General features: G+C 36.9%; 1 protein-coding gene across 2 annotated transcripts in view; it reads left to right on the forward strand.

Annotated features, from left to right (window-relative positions):
* The window catches only part of CTNNAL1 (catenin alpha like 1), a 57,119-nt gene that overhangs the window by 26,042 nt on the left and 12,516 nt on the right, over positions 1 to 18,561 (forward strand). For both annotated transcript variants that reach the window (XM_031589107.2, XM_031589109.2), the window contains 8 exons: positions 5,427 to 5,546; positions 8,011 to 8,100; positions 8,386 to 8,556; positions 9,422 to 9,622; positions 12,261 to 12,347; positions 15,422 to 15,580; positions 17,209 to 17,301; positions 17,686 to 17,836. In XM_031589107.2, coding sequence (XP_031444967.2) covers positions 5,427 to 5,546; positions 8,011 to 8,100; positions 8,386 to 8,556; positions 9,422 to 9,622; positions 12,261 to 12,347; positions 15,422 to 15,580; positions 17,209 to 17,301; positions 17,686 to 17,836 — 1,072 coding nt within the window. The remainder of the gene's footprint in view (positions 1 to 5,426; positions 5,547 to 8,010; positions 8,101 to 8,385; positions 8,557 to 9,421; positions 9,623 to 12,260; positions 12,348 to 15,421; positions 15,581 to 17,208; positions 17,302 to 17,685; positions 17,837 to 18,561) is intronic.

An 18,561-nucleotide genomic window follows, 5' to 3' on the forward strand; every position in this document is an offset into this window, starting at 1 on the left:
CTACCACCAATATAACTCCACTAAAACATGTAGTAGTAAGTACTGCATCTAAACATTTCTTGAACACCCCCAGGGCTAGTGACTCCACCACCTCCCTGGGCAGCCTATTCCATCACCTGGCCACTCTTTCAAAGTAGTGGAAATTAGTCTTTTGCTAATACCCAGCCCAAACCTTCCCTGGCACAACTTGAAGCCATTCCCTCTAGTCCTATTGTTAGTTACATGGGAGAAGAGGCCAACCTCCACCTCACCATGGCGGCCTTTCAGGTTACTGTAGAGAGTTATAATGTCTCCTCTGCACCTCTTCTTCTCCTGACTAAACAATCCCAGTTCCCTCAGCTGCTCCTCATCAGAGTTGTGCTCCAGATCTCTCACCAGCTTCTTTGCCCTGCTCTGAGCATGCTCCAGGACCTCAATGTCTGTCTTGTAGTGAGGGGTCCAAAACCGAACACAGTCCAAAACAGTACTTGAGCCGTGTCTCTTCAGAGCTGAGTACAGGGGGATGATCACTTCCCTGCTCCTGCTGGGTGCACTGTTTCTAGTATGTGTGAGGATGCTGTTGGCCTTCTTGGCCACCTGGGCACATTGCTGGCTCATGTTTAGCTGATCACTAACCAGCGCCCCCAGGTCTGTTTCTTCCACACATCTTCCACATGCTCTTCCCTAAAACTGTAGCGTTGCCTGGAGTTGTTGTGGCCAAAGTGCAGGACCCAGCATTTGATCTTGCTGAAATTCATCCCGTTGGCATCAGCCCAGCAATCCAGTCTATGCAGTTCTATCTGTAGAGCTTCCTATCCCCAGGCAGATTGACACTTCCTCCCAACTTGGTGTCATCTGCAAACTTACTGAGGGTGCACCCAGTCCCCTCATCCAGGTCATAAGTAAAGATATTAAATAGGACAGGCCCCAGTACAAACACCTGAAGAACACCACTCATGACTGGTCACCAGCTGGATTTAACTCCATTTACCACCACTCTCTGGACCTAGCCATTCAGCCAGTTCTTTATCCAGCAAAATGTGTACCTGTTTAAGCCATGGGCTGCCAGCTTCTCCAGGGCAATACTGTGGAAGACTGTGTCAGAAGTTTTGCTGAATCCTTGGTAGACTACATCAACAGCCTCATCCACTGGATGGGTCACTCAATCATATAAGGAGATCAGGTTGGTCAAGTAGGAACTGCCTTTTATGAGCCCTTACTGGCTGGACCTAATCCCTTCCAGTTGTCCACAAATACTGTGTGATCTTACTTAAGATGGTCTGTGGGCATGGACTGTGAGATGATGTGGGCAGGGTCTTAAGCACTGTGTACGAATAATCAGAGATGGTGTAATATAATTTGGCAGAGAATAGAGAGGCAGAAGAAGGTTATCATTTATGTCAACTGGAGCAGATGCTGGCTTTTTGGTCAAAAACATCTTGGCTGCATTTTCATCTTGGAGTCTATTTGGCCACATTGGCTACCACCAATTACCTCATCTTTATTTTCCATGTGCCTCCCAGGGCCTCCAGGAGGATTTGCTCCCATGATCTTGCCAGGCACATTGATGAGACTGACTGGCCTGTAGTTCCCTGAATATTCTTTTTTTCACTTCTTGAAAATGAAGGCTATGTTTCCCCTTTTCCAGTCAGTGGGAACTTCATCAGACTGCCATAACCTTTCAAATGTGATGAGTAACAGCTTGGCAACTTCATCTGCCACTTCCCTCAGAACTTGTGGATGGATCTCATCAGGTCCCATGGACTTGTGCACCTTCAGGTTTATGAACAGTTTTTTCGTTGTCATAATCATCTTCCTCACGTGAATCAAGAGTAGTTGAGTGAAAAAATGCTGAAAGACAGAAAAATGATTCATAGACTGCTGATTTAGCTTTTCTAGAATGGTGATCTACTGCAAAATTGCAATCTCTGCTTGATAATCCTGATGATTCAGTTCCTGCCTGTGCATCCTCTGTACCATCTCTGTTTTTAGACGGTGTGTATTTCTTAAATCTGTGCCCACATCTTTCCAGCCTTTCACAATTTATTTCATTCCCTATCAGAATTAGTCACCTCATCAGTAAGTTTACATCTTGCTCCACTTACTGTCACCAATCAAATCAGAAGCATCAGAACAATGAGTAATGAAGTGACAGCGGGGGTGTTGCTATCCTATGCAGATTAGATAAAAATATGGAAGTGCCCTGAAGTGATGTCAGCCTAAGACTGCAGTCTGAAGAGTGACATTCATAGAGCGGCAGTAGCTGTGAAATACTAAATTCTAATTTAATTATTAATAGAAATGTGACCTTTCTGTTACACACTTTAACCCTGAATTTTAAAAATGTGCATTTTCATAGTATGACAGAATGGATAGGGTTGGAAGGGACTTTAAAGACCATCTAGTTCCACATGCTTGTCATGGGCAGGGATATCTCCCACTAGACCAGGTTGCCCAGAGCTCCATTCAACCTGGCTTTGAACACTTCCAGGGATGGGGCATCCACAACTTCTCTGGGGAACCTGTCCCAGTGCCTCACCACTCTCATAGTGAAGAATTTCTTCCTTATATCTAATCTAAATCTGTCTTAACTTTAAGTTATTACCTATACTATATGCCCTTGGAAAAACTTCCCTTCCAGCCTTCCTGTAGTCCCTTTTTAAGCAGTGGAAGGCCGCAATGAGAAGCCTTTTCTTTTCCAGGCTAAACAAGCCCAGCTCCCTCTACTTTTCTTCACAGGAGGTGCTCCAACCTTCTGATCGTCTTGGTGGTCCTCCTATGGATTCACTCCAACAGCTCCATGTTCTTATGCTGTGAGTCCCAGAGCTGAAAACTGTACTCCATGTTAGGCCTCACAGGAGTGGAGCAGAGAGGGACAATCACCCCCTTTGACCTGCTGGCCACATTTCTTTAGAAGCTGCCCAGGATGCACTCTGCTGTCTGGGCTGCAAGTGCACACTGCTAGCTCATGATTTGCTTGTCATCAACAAAGACTCCCAAGTCCTCCCCAGAGCTGTTCTCAATCCATTCTCTGCACAGCTTGTATCTGTGTTTGGGATTGCCCTGACCCAGCTGCGGCACCTAGCACTTGGCCTTGTTCAGCTTGATGATATTCAGATGGGCCCACTTCTCAAGCCTTGTCAAGGTCCTCCAGTGTATTGATTATACCACATGGCTTCTGTGTTGTCCACGAACTTGCTCAGTGTCATTGTCCATGTTGTTGACAAAGACATTAAATAATGGTGTTCCAATGCCAACCCCCAGGGAGCACCACTCCTCACATTTTATTTAGTATCTGTGTGTTTCATGGTGAAGAAATCTTAAAATAATAATGAAAAAAAAAATTGGAGACATAATGGATATTTTGAATTTTAAGATCTTCTTGAATAAGCTTTAGATAATTTAGGGCTATCTATATTCCTTCTGTGTGTGGTTCCTTAGAATGTCACTTGTGCCTGAAATGTCTACAATTGTTAGCAGTAATGGGAATGTGTGCTTTCACTGAAATTTTTATTTGACAAGATTTGTCATGACAGAAACATTTGCTCTAGGGTAACTGAAACGGAAGTTTCTTGCAACCAAGGCCATACTCATGGAATACTCTAATTGCTTAAACCAAGAAGGATTAAATATATTTACTCCTATATGAGAGCTGCTCAGAAAGCAATGCCTCCTATTTTATTACATTGGCCTACGATGTCAGAGGTGCATGTTGGTGGTATGGCAGTACAGGTCGAACCTTCCCACCAACATCGTTACAATTTGCTGATGTGTGACAGATGGCAGCAAAGAAACAGTCTGACAGAATGGTGTCTGACGTGGAGGCGTGTATGAAGCAAACGTGTGTCACTGAATTCCTCCATGCAAAAAAAATGGCTCCCATTGACATTTATTGACGCTTGCTGAACGTTTATGGAAACCAAACAGTGGATGGGGGCACAGTGAGGCAGGGAGTGGTGCATTTCAGCAACAGTGGTCACCTTTGCTGGTGCAGTGTTTTACGTGCACAGAGAGCATGCAGGTTCTTGTTCATTGCTGGTGCAAATGCACATCCAGTGGTGGTGACTATGTTGAAAAATAGTGTTTTGTAGCTGAGAATTTGCTCTATCAAATAGTATTATTGTGCTCTTTGTATCTCTTGTCATTTTCATGGAAATAAACAGGAAGCATTACTTTTGGATTGACCTACATATTTTTATTCATTTTTGGATAAGAAAGTTGGACCCTAACTTGTTTATTTTTTCCTTTCCCACATTCATTTTTCTGCTTTTACTCTTATACAGCCATTTTCATATTCATGGTTCTGTGGCTAAGTTCTTTGCATTCTTGCTCAGACAGAGATTCAACAACTGAATAATGAAAGTTCTTGTTTCTGCAGTGTTTGTGGAACTGGCTGCATAATGTAGCATTCTCAGACTGATAATGTGGTCTAGTATTGCATGGAACACTTGCTTGTGGATTGCAGGGAAAAGGAAATTTGTCACAAAGGAGGCTGCTTTTTACTTGAGTAGAAAATTCTTTTGGCAAAGAAATGAAAAACTGAGTTGAAGTTTCTCCCTTTTAAGTACAGTTCATTAAACTTCCATGGGCTATCTTATCTTCAAACTGAGATATAACAAAGAACTACTTTAACTGTCTTTCCTTCTGAAGTCAGTTGGATTTGAAAGATCAGTGTGGGATTCTATACTATACATCTAACCTGAATTACTCCAATGTTAATGTCTGTTGTAAACCATACTGTAGTGCCCTCAGCAAGATAGATTCAATAATGTATAACTTATGTGATAATTTTTGCTGAACTTTTACAAAAATGCTGATTTCACATGTTTCTACATACCTTCAATAAGAGCTTGTTACAGCTTTAGTACTTTGCTTTATATAGAAATAATAAAAAATTGCCACTATTTTAAATTCAGCTGTTACAGAAAGCATAAAGCTATATTAATTCATTTTTAATTTTTTAAATGTTCTTTTGTGAATGCATTCTTCATGCATGTTGCCAGTCATAAACGCTTGTTGGACTGTACAAGCATGGCTTTAGACTTTGAAAGCAGTGCATCTGAAATTGCACTTTAAAGTTGAGAATTATAATATAGAGTATTATCAACATATAATTTTTAAGTACTTATGTTTATAAAAGTAATAGGCAGGAATATTTTTCTAAATATGGAAACTGAATCCTGCAATACTGTTGTTTTTGATATTGGGAAGAGTGAAGAAAGTGTGTTTGAGTGTTCAAAATAAGTAATGCATTTTAACTGAAGCATGATTAATAATTTAAAGTTTGATTTCCAGCTTTTGGTTTATTAGTACTTAAATTGTAATGAAATCCATTCATTTTATATGACATTGTTTAGAAGTGTTCACAAATAATAACATTCCTGAATTAGTAATAATGGCTTTGTTTGGTATCTTGATGATCTGCAGTTTTTTCCCTTATCTTTCAGGTTCTTGCAACTATGGAACAGCTAGAAAAAGTCAGTAGTTTCCAGGAGTTTGTGCAAATATTCAGCCAGTTTGGAAATGAAATGGTCGAATTTGCCCATTTAACTGGAGACAGGCAAAATGTAAGTATTAGTAAAAGGCTATGAGAGATGCTTTAAGTATCACTTCTCACCTGATTTATTAGAAGATTTTTGTTCTTCTGTGATCATTATTATAAAGCAAAAAAATAGTGGTGTTCTGTCTCTGAAATTCTTTTTTTTGTTCCACACAAAGTGCATCCTTTTGTTTTAAAACTCAGTTGGGTTATTTTCCCTTGTACATCTTGCAGAGGCCTGTGCGTGTATTATCTGAATCATGCTTTAACTTCATTTGTTTGGCTTTAGCTTTTCTGGCTATTTGCTCTGGTAGGGAATTTGTCTGTTACTTCTTGACAGAAACATTTGATGTTTGCACTTAGTGAAACACTTTGAAAACAGAGTAGTGGCTTCAGAAAACTCAAAACGTGAAATCTGTACATCCCAATAAAGCATCGGCTTAAATTTTTTCATTATTCTGAAATATTTTCTTTAGATTTTGTTCAAAACTTTTTTCCTCATTACGAAGAGACTCATCTTTGTTGTTCACTTCATCAGAAAAAAGACCTCTCTGTTGAATGATACTTTCCCTGTAAATAAAAGATCTGCTGAGGCTTAAGACCTTTGCTCTGAACTCTGGTTGCTTCCCTTGGGCAATCAGATCCCCCATTCAGAATTGGACCAGGGTCTGATTGCATCCCCAGTATTCAGCAAAATTCAGAATTCAGTTTGTGTAAAAAGATTGCCCAACATCATGCAGATAGAATTGGCTTTTTGTGACTTGACACAGCATCCCTGAGATAGATAGGACATTGGAGTATTTTACTAAAAACATGTAACATTTCTTTTTACTGTCTGCGTGTCCTGAGTCTGGGAAGAACTTGCTCAGTGTCAAATAATCAGGACTGGAAAAGCTGTGTGTTACTAAAGGATATCCTGCTTGGAAATGAACCAATTTTTATTTTTTTTCTCAAATATTCATAGCAGTTGTTTCTTCAAAAGAGAAAACTGTATGATGCTCTATTCAACTATTTTTGGTTTTCAATATTATTTGGGCTTTCACTCTCCCTTTTCCTTGTCTACTTGATTCTTTTGGAAAGAGAACTTCATTAATATTCTTAAAAATTCCGTCAGGGTTATGGTTAGTGTGCTACACCGTGTGTAGGCTGCTGTGTGGTTTTATTGGGAGGAAACATCCCTCAAGGTATTTCTCTTTAATATAAGTATGCCAGAAACTCTTGAATGTGATTATGCACTCCAAATGCAGTGCATAAATTTCCGAAATAAGCTACTGTTTAAAACTTGGCCACCTCACTTTAAGATTTTCTGTCCTTGTTAAGTAAATCTTATTGAAAGATGTCAAAATGGCCTGCTTTATCTGGTTATTTGTGTCTATGTTTATCTGTTTTTTAATGTGGTATTAATTCCATCCTGTAAACTGTTCCTTTTTCAGCTAGTAATAACTTTTTCCATTCAACCTTCCATATTTTGAGATGAGAAATAAGTCTTGATACACAATACATGTCACTATTTTGATAGAAATGGACTTATAAACAGAAAATTAGTGCACTTTTGTCTAGAAGTTAAATTTTTCTAAACATGTATAATTAGGAGCTTATACTTCCTAATAGCAAAAGAAGATCTGAGAAAAAGCTGTGTCCATTTATAGTAAGAAGTATGAGACGTGGGTAACTGGCAGAGAGGAGAACTAGACCTGGAAGTACCATTTGGTTACTCATTTCATAACACTCTTAAAGCATTCAGTTATCTTTACAAGTATTGGAAAGATCCTAAACTTTCTAGGTCCTGCCTCTTGTTACACACTGAGGGTCTAAAATCTTGTCCTGTTTACCTCCCTCCCATCTCAGTCTCACTTTGGACTCGAAGTTCTTCTCTTTTGCTGTCTTTCTCTGGAGGTAAAATTTGGTTTTGCAGTGTATCCCTCACCATGTAGAGTTCCTGGAAATTTCCTCTATTCGATGCTTTCTACAGAGGAATGGCTTTTTAAGCGTATTAACATCTTCTTTATTATTGGTATATGGTAAATATAACAATACATAAAATATTAATGTTCTATTTCCTCCCCTGCAGTGCAATGAAAGGTCGGTGTTCTCTTTCTCTGCTTTCCGTTCCCCACCATTTCAGACGCTATTTTTAATCATAGGTTTTGTTTTTTGATTGTGCTTTTTGCTTCCTTTCCTGCTCTATAAATAATGCTATATGATAAGGATACAGAAATTAGTGACCCAATTAGCACATGCTGTATCTCTGACATCTTCCTTCTTTGAAATCTGAATTGAGTAGTGCCAAGAATAAATTCGTAAATTAAAATATTTCTGAAAAGCAAGTTCTAGATCATAAGCTAGGCTTAAAATAGCATCTGTTAGACATCATAAAGAAGCTTTCTTACAACCCATCCATCTGCAAGACAGATCTTTTTTTTCCCAGTCTCATAAGCAGTAAACATTTTAGTTACTATGCAGTATTCAAATCATTTTTCTTTGCTGTTTAGGATTTGAAGGATGAGAAGAAAAAGGCCAGAATGGCAGCATCTAGGGCTGTTCTTGAGAAGTGCACCATGATGCTATTAACTGCTTCAAAGGTCAGTGAGAATTCACACTTCTGCACAACTTAGATAAATCAGAGTATGGCAGCTGGCAGGACAGCTGTCTGTTCTTTCTCAACCTCACTCGAAGGTATAAGGTTATAAAATGAGTAGAGGAACATCTTTATATTCTGAATAATTCTATAAGTTCTACTTAACAGCATTTTAACAGAAAGAATGTTTTGTATTCTAACACATTCTTCAGACTTGCTTCAGCAGGAAGCATTCATTTCACTCCTGCATTTGTCTCCTTCTTAATACTTAATTTGCTTTCTTTTGAAGACTTGTCTTAGGCATCCAGACTGCGAATCTGCTCGTATAAACAAAGATGGTGTTTTTCATCGAATGAGACTAGCTTTGGAACAGGTAATAGAAATTGTAACTGACTCTAGACCAAATGGAGAAAATGAAGTGGCTCCTATCAGTATATATACAGGAATCAAAGAATTCAAGGTGAGAATGGAAAGAGTATTGTTTTCTACAACTTAATAAATTACCCCCAACTAGAATCTTTTTTAAAAAATTATTATTTTTTTTAAGTTCTAAATGGTAGAGTAGCATCTTTTCAGCAATTTAACTTGAATAAGTGTCTCAGAATGTAAGAGAATCCAGCAGGTGGTGGTGATAATTTCATTGCTACTGCCAAGATATGCCTCCTGATATTTCACATTTCCTCCAGCTTTTTTGTGAGGGAGTAATGCCTTTGATGTTGAATAAACTTAAGTACCAGGATATCAAACTTCTTTAAAATTGATGATGAAGAATTCTTACTTCATAATGGCTAGCATTTTTAAAACACATACAAACACTCATGCAAAAATTTAAAAGAGCAAACTGGCATTCAAAGAAAATATTATGAATTGAAATTGTATCTTGTTGCTCAATGAATTAACAACCATGTCTTATTTCTTGGAATCTGAGTTAACACTTGATTTCTCTCCCTCCGTTCTCAATATATCAAATGTAAATATTTAAAAAACACACTCAAAATTGATCATATGGCTGTGGAAAAGCTTGTAAAGATCAATCAAAATCTGAATGCACAGCTATTTTCTGAAACTTACTTAACTGAAAAGCTTCTTATTGACTGCAGGAAAACAATGCTGATAGTTCTGATAAATGGACAGTAATTTTGTTTAAAGAAGCCCACATCCTACACCAGAGGTCTGATACAAGAAAACTATTGGATTACTTTGAAAATACATGAATACTAAAAAACACAGAAGAGAAAAATAAAATGTAAAATGATGCACCTGCCTTCTGCTTTAAACAGTAAAACTAAATAAATTCTCAAGGAATTGATGTGTTTCTTTTTCAGAATAAGGTGGAGGGTCTTCGTGAGAATCTTTATTTTCTCTCAAAAGAGAATCTTTCAACAATGCTGGAGGTTATCCTGGAACATACGGAGGACTTCACAGATTCTGCCTATACCAGTCATGAGCACAGAGAACACATTTTGGAGCTGTCTAAGCAGGCTAAAATGGAACTAGAGCAGCTGGTTTCAGTGTGGATGCAAGCTGTAAGAGCTTTTTAGCAAAGTAAATCTTTTCACCTCTACTTTGGAAAGAAGTTTTTAATGCCAAATATCCTTTGGTCTAGGAGGAGAGAATTGTGTGTATTCCTCAGAGTAAGTTAGCTGATGAGGGAAGCCAGAGTTTCTAACTGTGCTTTTTTAGCTTCAGTACTGTTCTCACCTTGCAGCAGTGATATCGCTTCACTTATTCATTGACACCTGAGTTATGCTATTGAAGGTGGACTGGTTTTCATGAAGCTGTAAGTAGAAATGAGATTAATAGAAGTGTCAAAACACAGTCTTGAACGGCAAGGCCTTTTCATGGGTTCCTTCAGAGGCTTCAGTTGTCTTGATCCCATGGCAGAAATCACAGCTTGTATTTCTTGTTTTCAGCAGAATCCTGAAAACATTTAAACTATTGAAAAGTGAAATATTATAAAACTTGACTATTTTTTTGCCTTCTAGAGAGGAGGGAAGACAAGTGAGAAGAGACTTACTGGGAATTTTTGTTCAGCCTTTTCTAAAACTTTTCAGTGATGGCAATTTTCCTTTTTTGTGAAGAAGCACATTAAGTCTGTCTCTGTCATTTGTCTTATCTTGTTCCTTGAAGATAATATAAAACACATGCTAAAGGGGGAGGAAAAACAGCTAAGGAAAATGCAATTTCTGTTCCTGCTACTGACTTGCTTTCAGTCTTGTTCCTGAGGAAATACATAGCACGAAATCTCAACAGTCTAAAATAATGACAGATGTGTATTAGCTACACTGAAACTGAATCTATTTTCTGAGAAAAAATTTTTCTTCCTTTTCTCCTCTTTGAATCAGTTGCATCCATCAGTTGTTCTTAATCTAGTGGAACAGTTTGAAGAGAATATAAATCTGACTGTTATACAGACACATCTAGAATGTTTATTACATAGAATGCAGTAACTATAAGAAGCTAAAACTCTGCTTAGGTTGAGTAGTTCTAAGCTATGTTACGGGAGAAACTCATCACTTCTAGAGATTTTACATGCTGCATTTCAGATGATGAAAATGAGAGTCTAGTACAAAAATATGCGTGTATATGAGCTGTGAAAATGCTTGAGTGTGCACACATGGGCTTGTGTATTATATATTTACACTAATGAATAATGCAGCTTAGCTATGACTGAAGTCTTAGGGAGCAGTTAAAACATTACCAGCTCGGTGAAGTGGCTCTGCTGTTTAGAGCTTCATCGGAGGGTGAATATTTTCTGAGGAGCTTAATGTAATTCAAGTGAGATTGCTGATAATCAAAATACCTTGGAATGCATGAATTGAGAGATATGTAGAGCTCTTAGATTGCGTGATTATCTCCCTTTTCATCCATTATACTTTTTTTTCAGCAAGCAGAGTAACTGAATCTTCATTGAAGAGTATATTTTAAAACAGAAGTGTCTTGAAACACAAATCAACTTGAAATCATAGGCTAGCTAGCATCATTGACCTGCTAGTTTGTATTCCTCTGTGTCAGTGCAAAGTAGCTGGAACACACCAGAAAATCTAATGCTATTGATTGAGTTATAAATATTTCTGAAATCCTTGCTGCAAATATTCAAGCTCATAAAATTCAAAGGCATTATAGAGTAGTGTCCTGTTTTACATTTTCCTGTGGGCTTATTTGGACTAGAAAATTGTTTTTCAGTTGTGTTTACTGAAAAGGAAAATAATTATACATAAAAGGAGTTATAGTGTGCATATTAAATAAATTGGTAAAAGAATAAAAAAGGACAGGGCAGTGAGTATTGAATGTTAAAATGTTAAAAGTGATTTTATTATACCTTTAGACAATCTGTACTTAAAGAATACCTGAGGAAATGATAATATTGGTTTGGTGGTTTTTTTTCCTTTAAAAAAATGGGAGTGTGCTTGTCTTTATCTGCAGACACTTTGTGTTTATGTTACTACATAATTTATACTTGAGGTGCACCTGTGGACTTTGCAGCTGTGGACTTCTTAATGGTCCCACCTAGGATAATTATTTTCAATAGCTTTTGGAGCTATTGGTGCAAACCTACTTCTATGGAACTATTTTTCCCATTGTATGCCTTTGACATTTGGGTTATTCTATAGATAGTGTTGGGTTTGGTTGGTTGGTTGTTTTTTTCTTTCCCAAATTTGGAGCTCCATCTAGAAGCTAATTCAACAAAATGAAGATAATGTATTTGTTTAAATTAGACAAAGATCTGAAGTCTTACAGGGAAGATACGTTTTTGTAATTCAATGTAAAACATCTAATATAACTTTTTAGGTACCACTTTATTTGAAAAGGGTGTTGTTGACATTAAATAGGAAAAAAAAAAGCTTTAAACTGTTACTCTACTTTCAGATGTTTAGACAGAAAGTGTAAATTCTTAATCACAAAGAAACCCTCTTTCTGAAGGTGTCATTATGACTCAGAAATAAATTCCCCTTGATCCCAAACAGTCAATTAGCTGTCATTGGTATCAGTTTTAGATTCCATCAAGGAATTCTTCAAGCAAAATCTACACAGGATATGCAAATGAAAATATTACTCTTAGAAATACAAAGCTGTCTTCTAAAGCAGTAAAGTAATACGTCATGGTGGGATCTGCTGTTTTCTTGTGTAATGTTTTGTCTGGTTGTTTTCTTGGACTTCTAGCAAAACCAGAAGACAAAGGATCTCATGGAAGACCTGGAAGTCGCCATTTTAAAAACATGCCAGTGTATGAATGAGCTTAAAAGAGAGGTAAGTCCGGTTCAAACAAGCACAAACTGAAGGAAACCTTGCATTTTGTACTTTTCATATATGAAATTGTAAAATAGGATCCTATACCTAAAGAGGCTAGAGTAGCTGAATCACAGTTTCATCAGAGAGCTGGTAAGCAATCATATTCTTTCTTCTTTCTTGTAACTAATTAGAAATCTATTGGATACCCAGGCTCTTTGCCAATGCTGACAGCAATCAAATAAAAATGCATTTGAAAGTACCATCATTACTTTAAATGTAGTAACCAAATTTTACTTGAGGAAGCACACATCCCTGTTTTAAATACCTTTTCTTGTTAGAATGTGCTGAAACTTACCTTAGCTGTTCATTTCTATGTGTGTATTTACATAGCAAAAATGTGTTATGGCTATGCATTATACTCAGGTATTTTTCTGGACAGTTGGCAGTTTGTTGTAATCTCTCTTTTCCTGAATGCAAGCATGCTAGAAGTCAGAAATCATGACATGCAATATGGGATAGCTGCCTCGTTTGACACATGAGATTGATTGTGTTTATTAATCAGGATCATACCTTCTCCCTCTTCTCTCACTTAATAGAGAGCACTGGTGCCTTGTCTGTTCCACAGATTTGAGCCAAATACAGAATTACTGATTTCTGGCAGCTTCCAGAACATTTGTAAGGCATTCAGATATCTCTTAAAGTCCTTCCTATTATTATTCCTTTAAACAGATAGCAAAATGAACACTAAGGACAGTGAAGGTTTCTATACTAGGCTACAGGGCAGTACAAAGATATTACAGAGGTATGGTGTACTTGCTCAGACTGAGATCTGAGCTGTTCTAACTGGAAATAGTTGACTAACAAACCACTTTGTGCTGGTTTTCTTACCTGTCATGTTACTGCTGGGCTCCTGGAAAATGGAGTATACTTGCGTTCTTTAACTAATAGTTTTTTACTTTGGTCACCATTATGTAGGAAGTCAGTAGCAGAGCTTTTCCAGAGTGACATTCAGCTGCTTTAATCCATTTGCGATAATAGCATTCCTATGTAGCAAATGAGAAGAAAGGGTTCTCAGTGAAAATAGTATGTGGCTATATAATTACAGAGACCATAAAGCTAAAGGGTCTGCCAAATAGCATGTAAGAGAAACTGTTAATATCCTTGCTTTTTTTTTTGTTTTTTCTTTTTTTTCTTTTTTTTAGCTCTTTAAATGTAAATCTTACCATAATGTTCTGCCCACAGATTTCTATTTATGAACGTCATGCGAAGACTACATACTTATTACACTTAAATAGTTTTGTCAGGTATCAATAAAAGAAAATTATCTCCTGTAAACCAGGTAACAGAGGTGGAGTACAAAACAGTGGGTTATCTATGCCCTACAATTTAGTCCCATATTAAAAATGAAGTGAAAGTGTAGTAAGCTGTTCTAGAATTTGTGGAACAAACTGAGTGGGTTTGGATTTCTAAACAACCCCAAGCTGTGTTGTATACCTTGCTTTTGTGACACATGGGGAATGAAAGTTTCCTTAGTAAAAGCTTTTTAAAACATACAGGATTTATGCTACCAGTAGAAGCCATTTTCTTTGCTCCTTGTAGTGACCGAATTTGTAGCTGATCTCCACGTAGCCATGTTTTTGAGTGTGCTTGAAGACTGTCCTGTTAGTCCTTGACTTCTGGTGCTGCACACCAGACAAGCTCTTTGTTTGTGAAAGCAAATGTTTAGTGACACTAATTAAAACATTTTAATCAGCTAGGTAGCTGAGAACAACCAACCATGTTAAAAGTAGTATTTTCCCATCTCTTGTCACTTTATGGAAGAAACAAGAGGTACCTTCCTTCCTCAAGATTGTTTTCCTGCTTGATATTCAGAGACAGAATCAAGTAAATTTCTGTTTTAGATCAAGATGAAAAGAATCTCTAATGAAAAGGTAATTACTATTGTATTCTATATGTAAATGAAAATTACCTGCTCCTTCTTTAACATTACAATTTGCAGATATCTCTTCATCAGAGCTGCTTTCTTTTTAGAAGTTAAATATATGAAATATGCATCAAACAAACAAAACCTCTTAATTCTGAATTGCGTAGGAAATACTTCTAGAAGGAGAGAAAACAAAGTCCAGAGGGAAAAAAACTGCCAGTGTTTCTAGAAAACATTCTCTTTCACCTGCAGTCAAGGCCCACCAGGGTCACGTTAAACTTTGTTTACAAGGGCTTGAAAAAAATCATCTTCTTGAGCAGCCATGTTTGTTATACATCCCATGCAGTCTAGTAAAACAAATGTAACACAGCAAGACTCAGCAGTCTTAAGAAAGCTCTCCTATTTCTAAAACAGGCTTCTGTTTATTTTTATCCATGTTTTTAAAATTGAGCTGATTACAGGACACAGGCAAATCTACTGACTAGTCACTGGAATTAGCAGCAGTTATTGCTGGTTGCTCTCATCAAGCAGAGTCCTTCAGAATGCAATTTCAGTAGTTCCGTGCAAATGGATTTAGGGATATGTTTCATGGGGGATTTCTCCTTGCTTGTTAGCAGCATGTTTTTGAGACTTCTTCTAGAACAGGTGCTTTTGACTTTCCTGAACCTGTGTAACTGAGCCAGTAGATTATTTTCAAGCTTCTCTTTGGGTCACTGGCAATTTATTGATGGAAACATAATTTCTAATGCCTTATAAATTCAGATACTGTGCATCTGGTTCTATTCATGAACATTCTTTATGAGAAGTAGAGTGGTTATTGTGTTGTACTTATGCTGAATTTGGTGCTCCAGAAATTCATGCACCTGTTTTTTCCATCTGCATTATCATCAGAAAGCAGCTGTGTTATAATCACACATCCTGATTCTACCCAGCTGCTCTTTTATTTCTCTTTACCTTTGGGTGGGCTATTTTTGAGTGCAGTGGATTTTATCTTTGTATTTTAAATAACAGTTGAAGAATTAAAGCCCCAGGCTATCTGTATGCTGGTATAGCAGTATACTTTTTTGCTTCTTGGGAAACAGCTGTATCTTCAAAGGGATTTGGTTTGGTCCTGGCTGTATTTCTTTCTTTCTTAAGTGTCTTTCTCCTTCTTTTGATGCTATTCAAGGTCCACAGCGCAGCAACATCTTTGGCAGCAGATCTGCTGAAATATCATACAGATCATATGGTTCTCAAAGCATTAAAAATCACAGGAGTAGAAGGAAATCTGGAAGCTGTAGCAGAATATACTTGCAAGCTATCAGAGCAGAAAGAGCAACTTGTTGAGGTGAGTTCACAATTGTTTAGATTTTAATAGGTGAAAATGAGTAGCTGGGTTATCTTCATCTATTCTTTAGGAAGGCTTTTGCCTGTTTTGGTTTTAATTATTTTTTTTAGTTTTTCCTAGTATACTGCTGGATTTCGTGTTGTTCTTGCTATGGTCTGAACCAGGCATGTCACTGTGGCAAATGGTTGTAGTAGCATAGGTGTACAGTCTGTTCTCCTCCTGAGTCTAACTTAAACTCATTGTTTGACTCAGTGTTATCTGCATGTGTAATTTAGGGCTGAAATACTCATGAAAAGGTAGTGTTTAGATCTAGCTGGAGATTACAGCCTTTTACTGAAGCATTAAGCATCCAGCAATAGCTGAACCCAGGACACGTTTTAAGAATGAAGAGAATTTAAAGTTAGGTTTCTTAATCCAATGAACTTAACTGTTTTGATGATTTTGTTAAGTTTTTGTCAGTCAGAAGTTTATTAGAAATCTTTTTTCATGGATCTGTTGCAGGTGTTAATACACGCACAGCTTTGTATGGTAGTGGTTGTACGTGTGGATAAGAGACTAAGGCCTACGTGTTGTTTTTTTTTTAATGTATTTTTTGTTCCTCTCCAAGGTGATGAGGATTGCTTTTCAGCCTGTTGTGCTTGTGATGTATGGGTTAAGCAGGTGTATTGTTTTACATGAAGAAACACGTGATGTGAGAGCAAGTCTTGCTCAGATAGCGATGGGGCAAAGAAGAGTTGAGTTTTCTGCACCAGAAGTATTTAGTACTATTTCTGGGGTTTTAATGGTGCTTAAGGACTTATTCCACAAATATGAATATACAGAAACAATATCCTTGAGTTCTTGACAGCTCTGTGAAGTTCAGAGACTAAGAAATCAACTCTGGTCACTTTTAATTTTAGTTTCAGTGTCCCTCTGTTTCTAGTTGGTATTGGTGATTCATTGGTGTTCTTTTAGTGAGACACTGTTTTGTTTCCAGGCGTAACTGTGATTATATGTGGGTCTTAGAGCATTTCCAATAATAGACAAGGTAGTTTAGTATATGCTATTTCTGTCTTAAATTCTTTGTTCATTCTTAGCCCGAAGTTCACTCTTAAACTTAGTACCAAAAAAAAGAAAGTGACTACTTTTTACTACCCTTACAGTCTTTTACCTTCTTCCCTGTGTTTGAGAAAAACAAGGTCATACAAAGATAACTAAGTTCTCTGGATGATGAAAGCATCCGTTTTCCACATGGTTGCTATTTGCTGAGTAAGCTGATTATAGTGACATCATCTCTGCTGTGTTTTCCCCAAGTTCTATAGATATCTGATTACTTTCAGCTTTATTAATTTACTTACTTATGTATGTGTTGTTTTTTGGAATGATTTTTAAGATTTTTATTTCTTTGGGTGATTCTTTTTAATGTACCTTTTAAGCAAGTATTCTTTTTTCCCTGATTTTAAATGCTTTCTGAGAAACACTAAGCTGTGAGGTGCCCAGTAAGTTTTGAAAAGGACTATTAGTAACTCTATTGTATGTATGCGGGCATGCATGTGTGCCTTTTTTTCATTAATCATGAAGACATTACTAATGAAAAAATACTTTTATCATTCTTTTTCTCTTTAAATTTAAAAACAAAACGTATTTAGATGTGTCGCTTGTTGAGGCATGTTTCTGGAACAGAGCCCCTTGAGATCACGTGCATACATGCAGAAGATACCTTTCAAGTCACTGGCCCACAGGTATGCTTGGCTTTTATCTGGTCACTTCAACTGGGCATAAATAAAAATTACTTGCGCGAGCTTTTTGGAGACATCATGTTGAACTACTTGAAGATATATATATATATATATATATATATATATATATATATATATATATATATATATATATATATATATATATATATAACTCTTCTATGAAAGAGTTGCATTTGTTGGATGTTAGCTAAAAACAGTCATAAGGAAGGTCATCGAACTTGCATGTGTCAGATGAATATGCTACAAAAAAAACTTCGTAGTAACAGTTTAAGTTTTGTGTTTTTCCTATGAATGCATTTGTTAATTCACGTGCAATGCTATTTATTTAGATGTCTTCCACTAACAAATATTTTATTCTCTGTCCAGATAATTTCTGCTGCAGAAACACTAGCATTACATCCATCTAGCAAGATTGCAAAAGAAAATCTTGAGGTGTTCTGTGAGGCCTGGGAGTCTCAACTGAGTGATATGTCAATGTTGTTAAGAGAAATCAATGACGTGTTTGAAGGAAGAAGAGGTAAGAATGCTACATAGGAAACTACGTTTTTTTATTTCTAACCAAAGAAGAATTTTAGCTGTAATTTAAGAAATACTGCTTTCTTAAGAGAGCAGCACAATAAGTGGTCCCATATCCCTTACAGCAATCTGAATTCTAAGTGGTAATACTCAAATACACTGGTTGTGTGCAGATGTCAAATTGAAGCATTTTTTGGATTTTTTTTTTCAAAGAAAAGGTAACCAGATATGTAAAGGCCTGGTTTGTGTGAAATCAAGTATGTTTAACTTTCTGCACTGTGATTAGTTCCTGTAAAATTGAACTTTTCCAAGTACTCAAAATATTTGACACAAGTCTTTGCCAGTGGTGCCCAGGTGTTAGAGATGTAGACTTTCATCTCACCTTTTGGTTTGACTATGGCATGTTAGTTAATGACAGTCAAGATGCATGTTAATTGTGCGGCATGGTTAATTTATTTTCTGTTTTTCTGGCTAATACATATACATATGTATATTCTGTTCTATCAGTTTGTGTTGTATGTATTTCACAATGTAGTGAATGTAGTTATTTGATTTTTAAACTGCTATCCTTTCTCCTGGATGGAATTTCTGATGACTCTGCACGATCTTGGGATATTTTCTCTGGTTGGTAAGTTTATTGGTATTTGTACAACATGTAGAAGGGAACAATGGAATTCTGCAGATGTGTGTTTACTTGTAGGTTCTCTTGATAAATGGAAGCTATTT

Source organism: Phasianus colchicus, chromosome 3, assembly GCF_987193195.1.
Source record: "Phasianus colchicus chromosome 3, bPhaCol1.hap1.1, whole genome shotgun sequence".
In the NCBI taxonomy this organism is placed as follows: Eukaryota; Metazoa; Chordata; class Aves; order Galliformes; family Phasianidae; genus Phasianus; species Phasianus colchicus.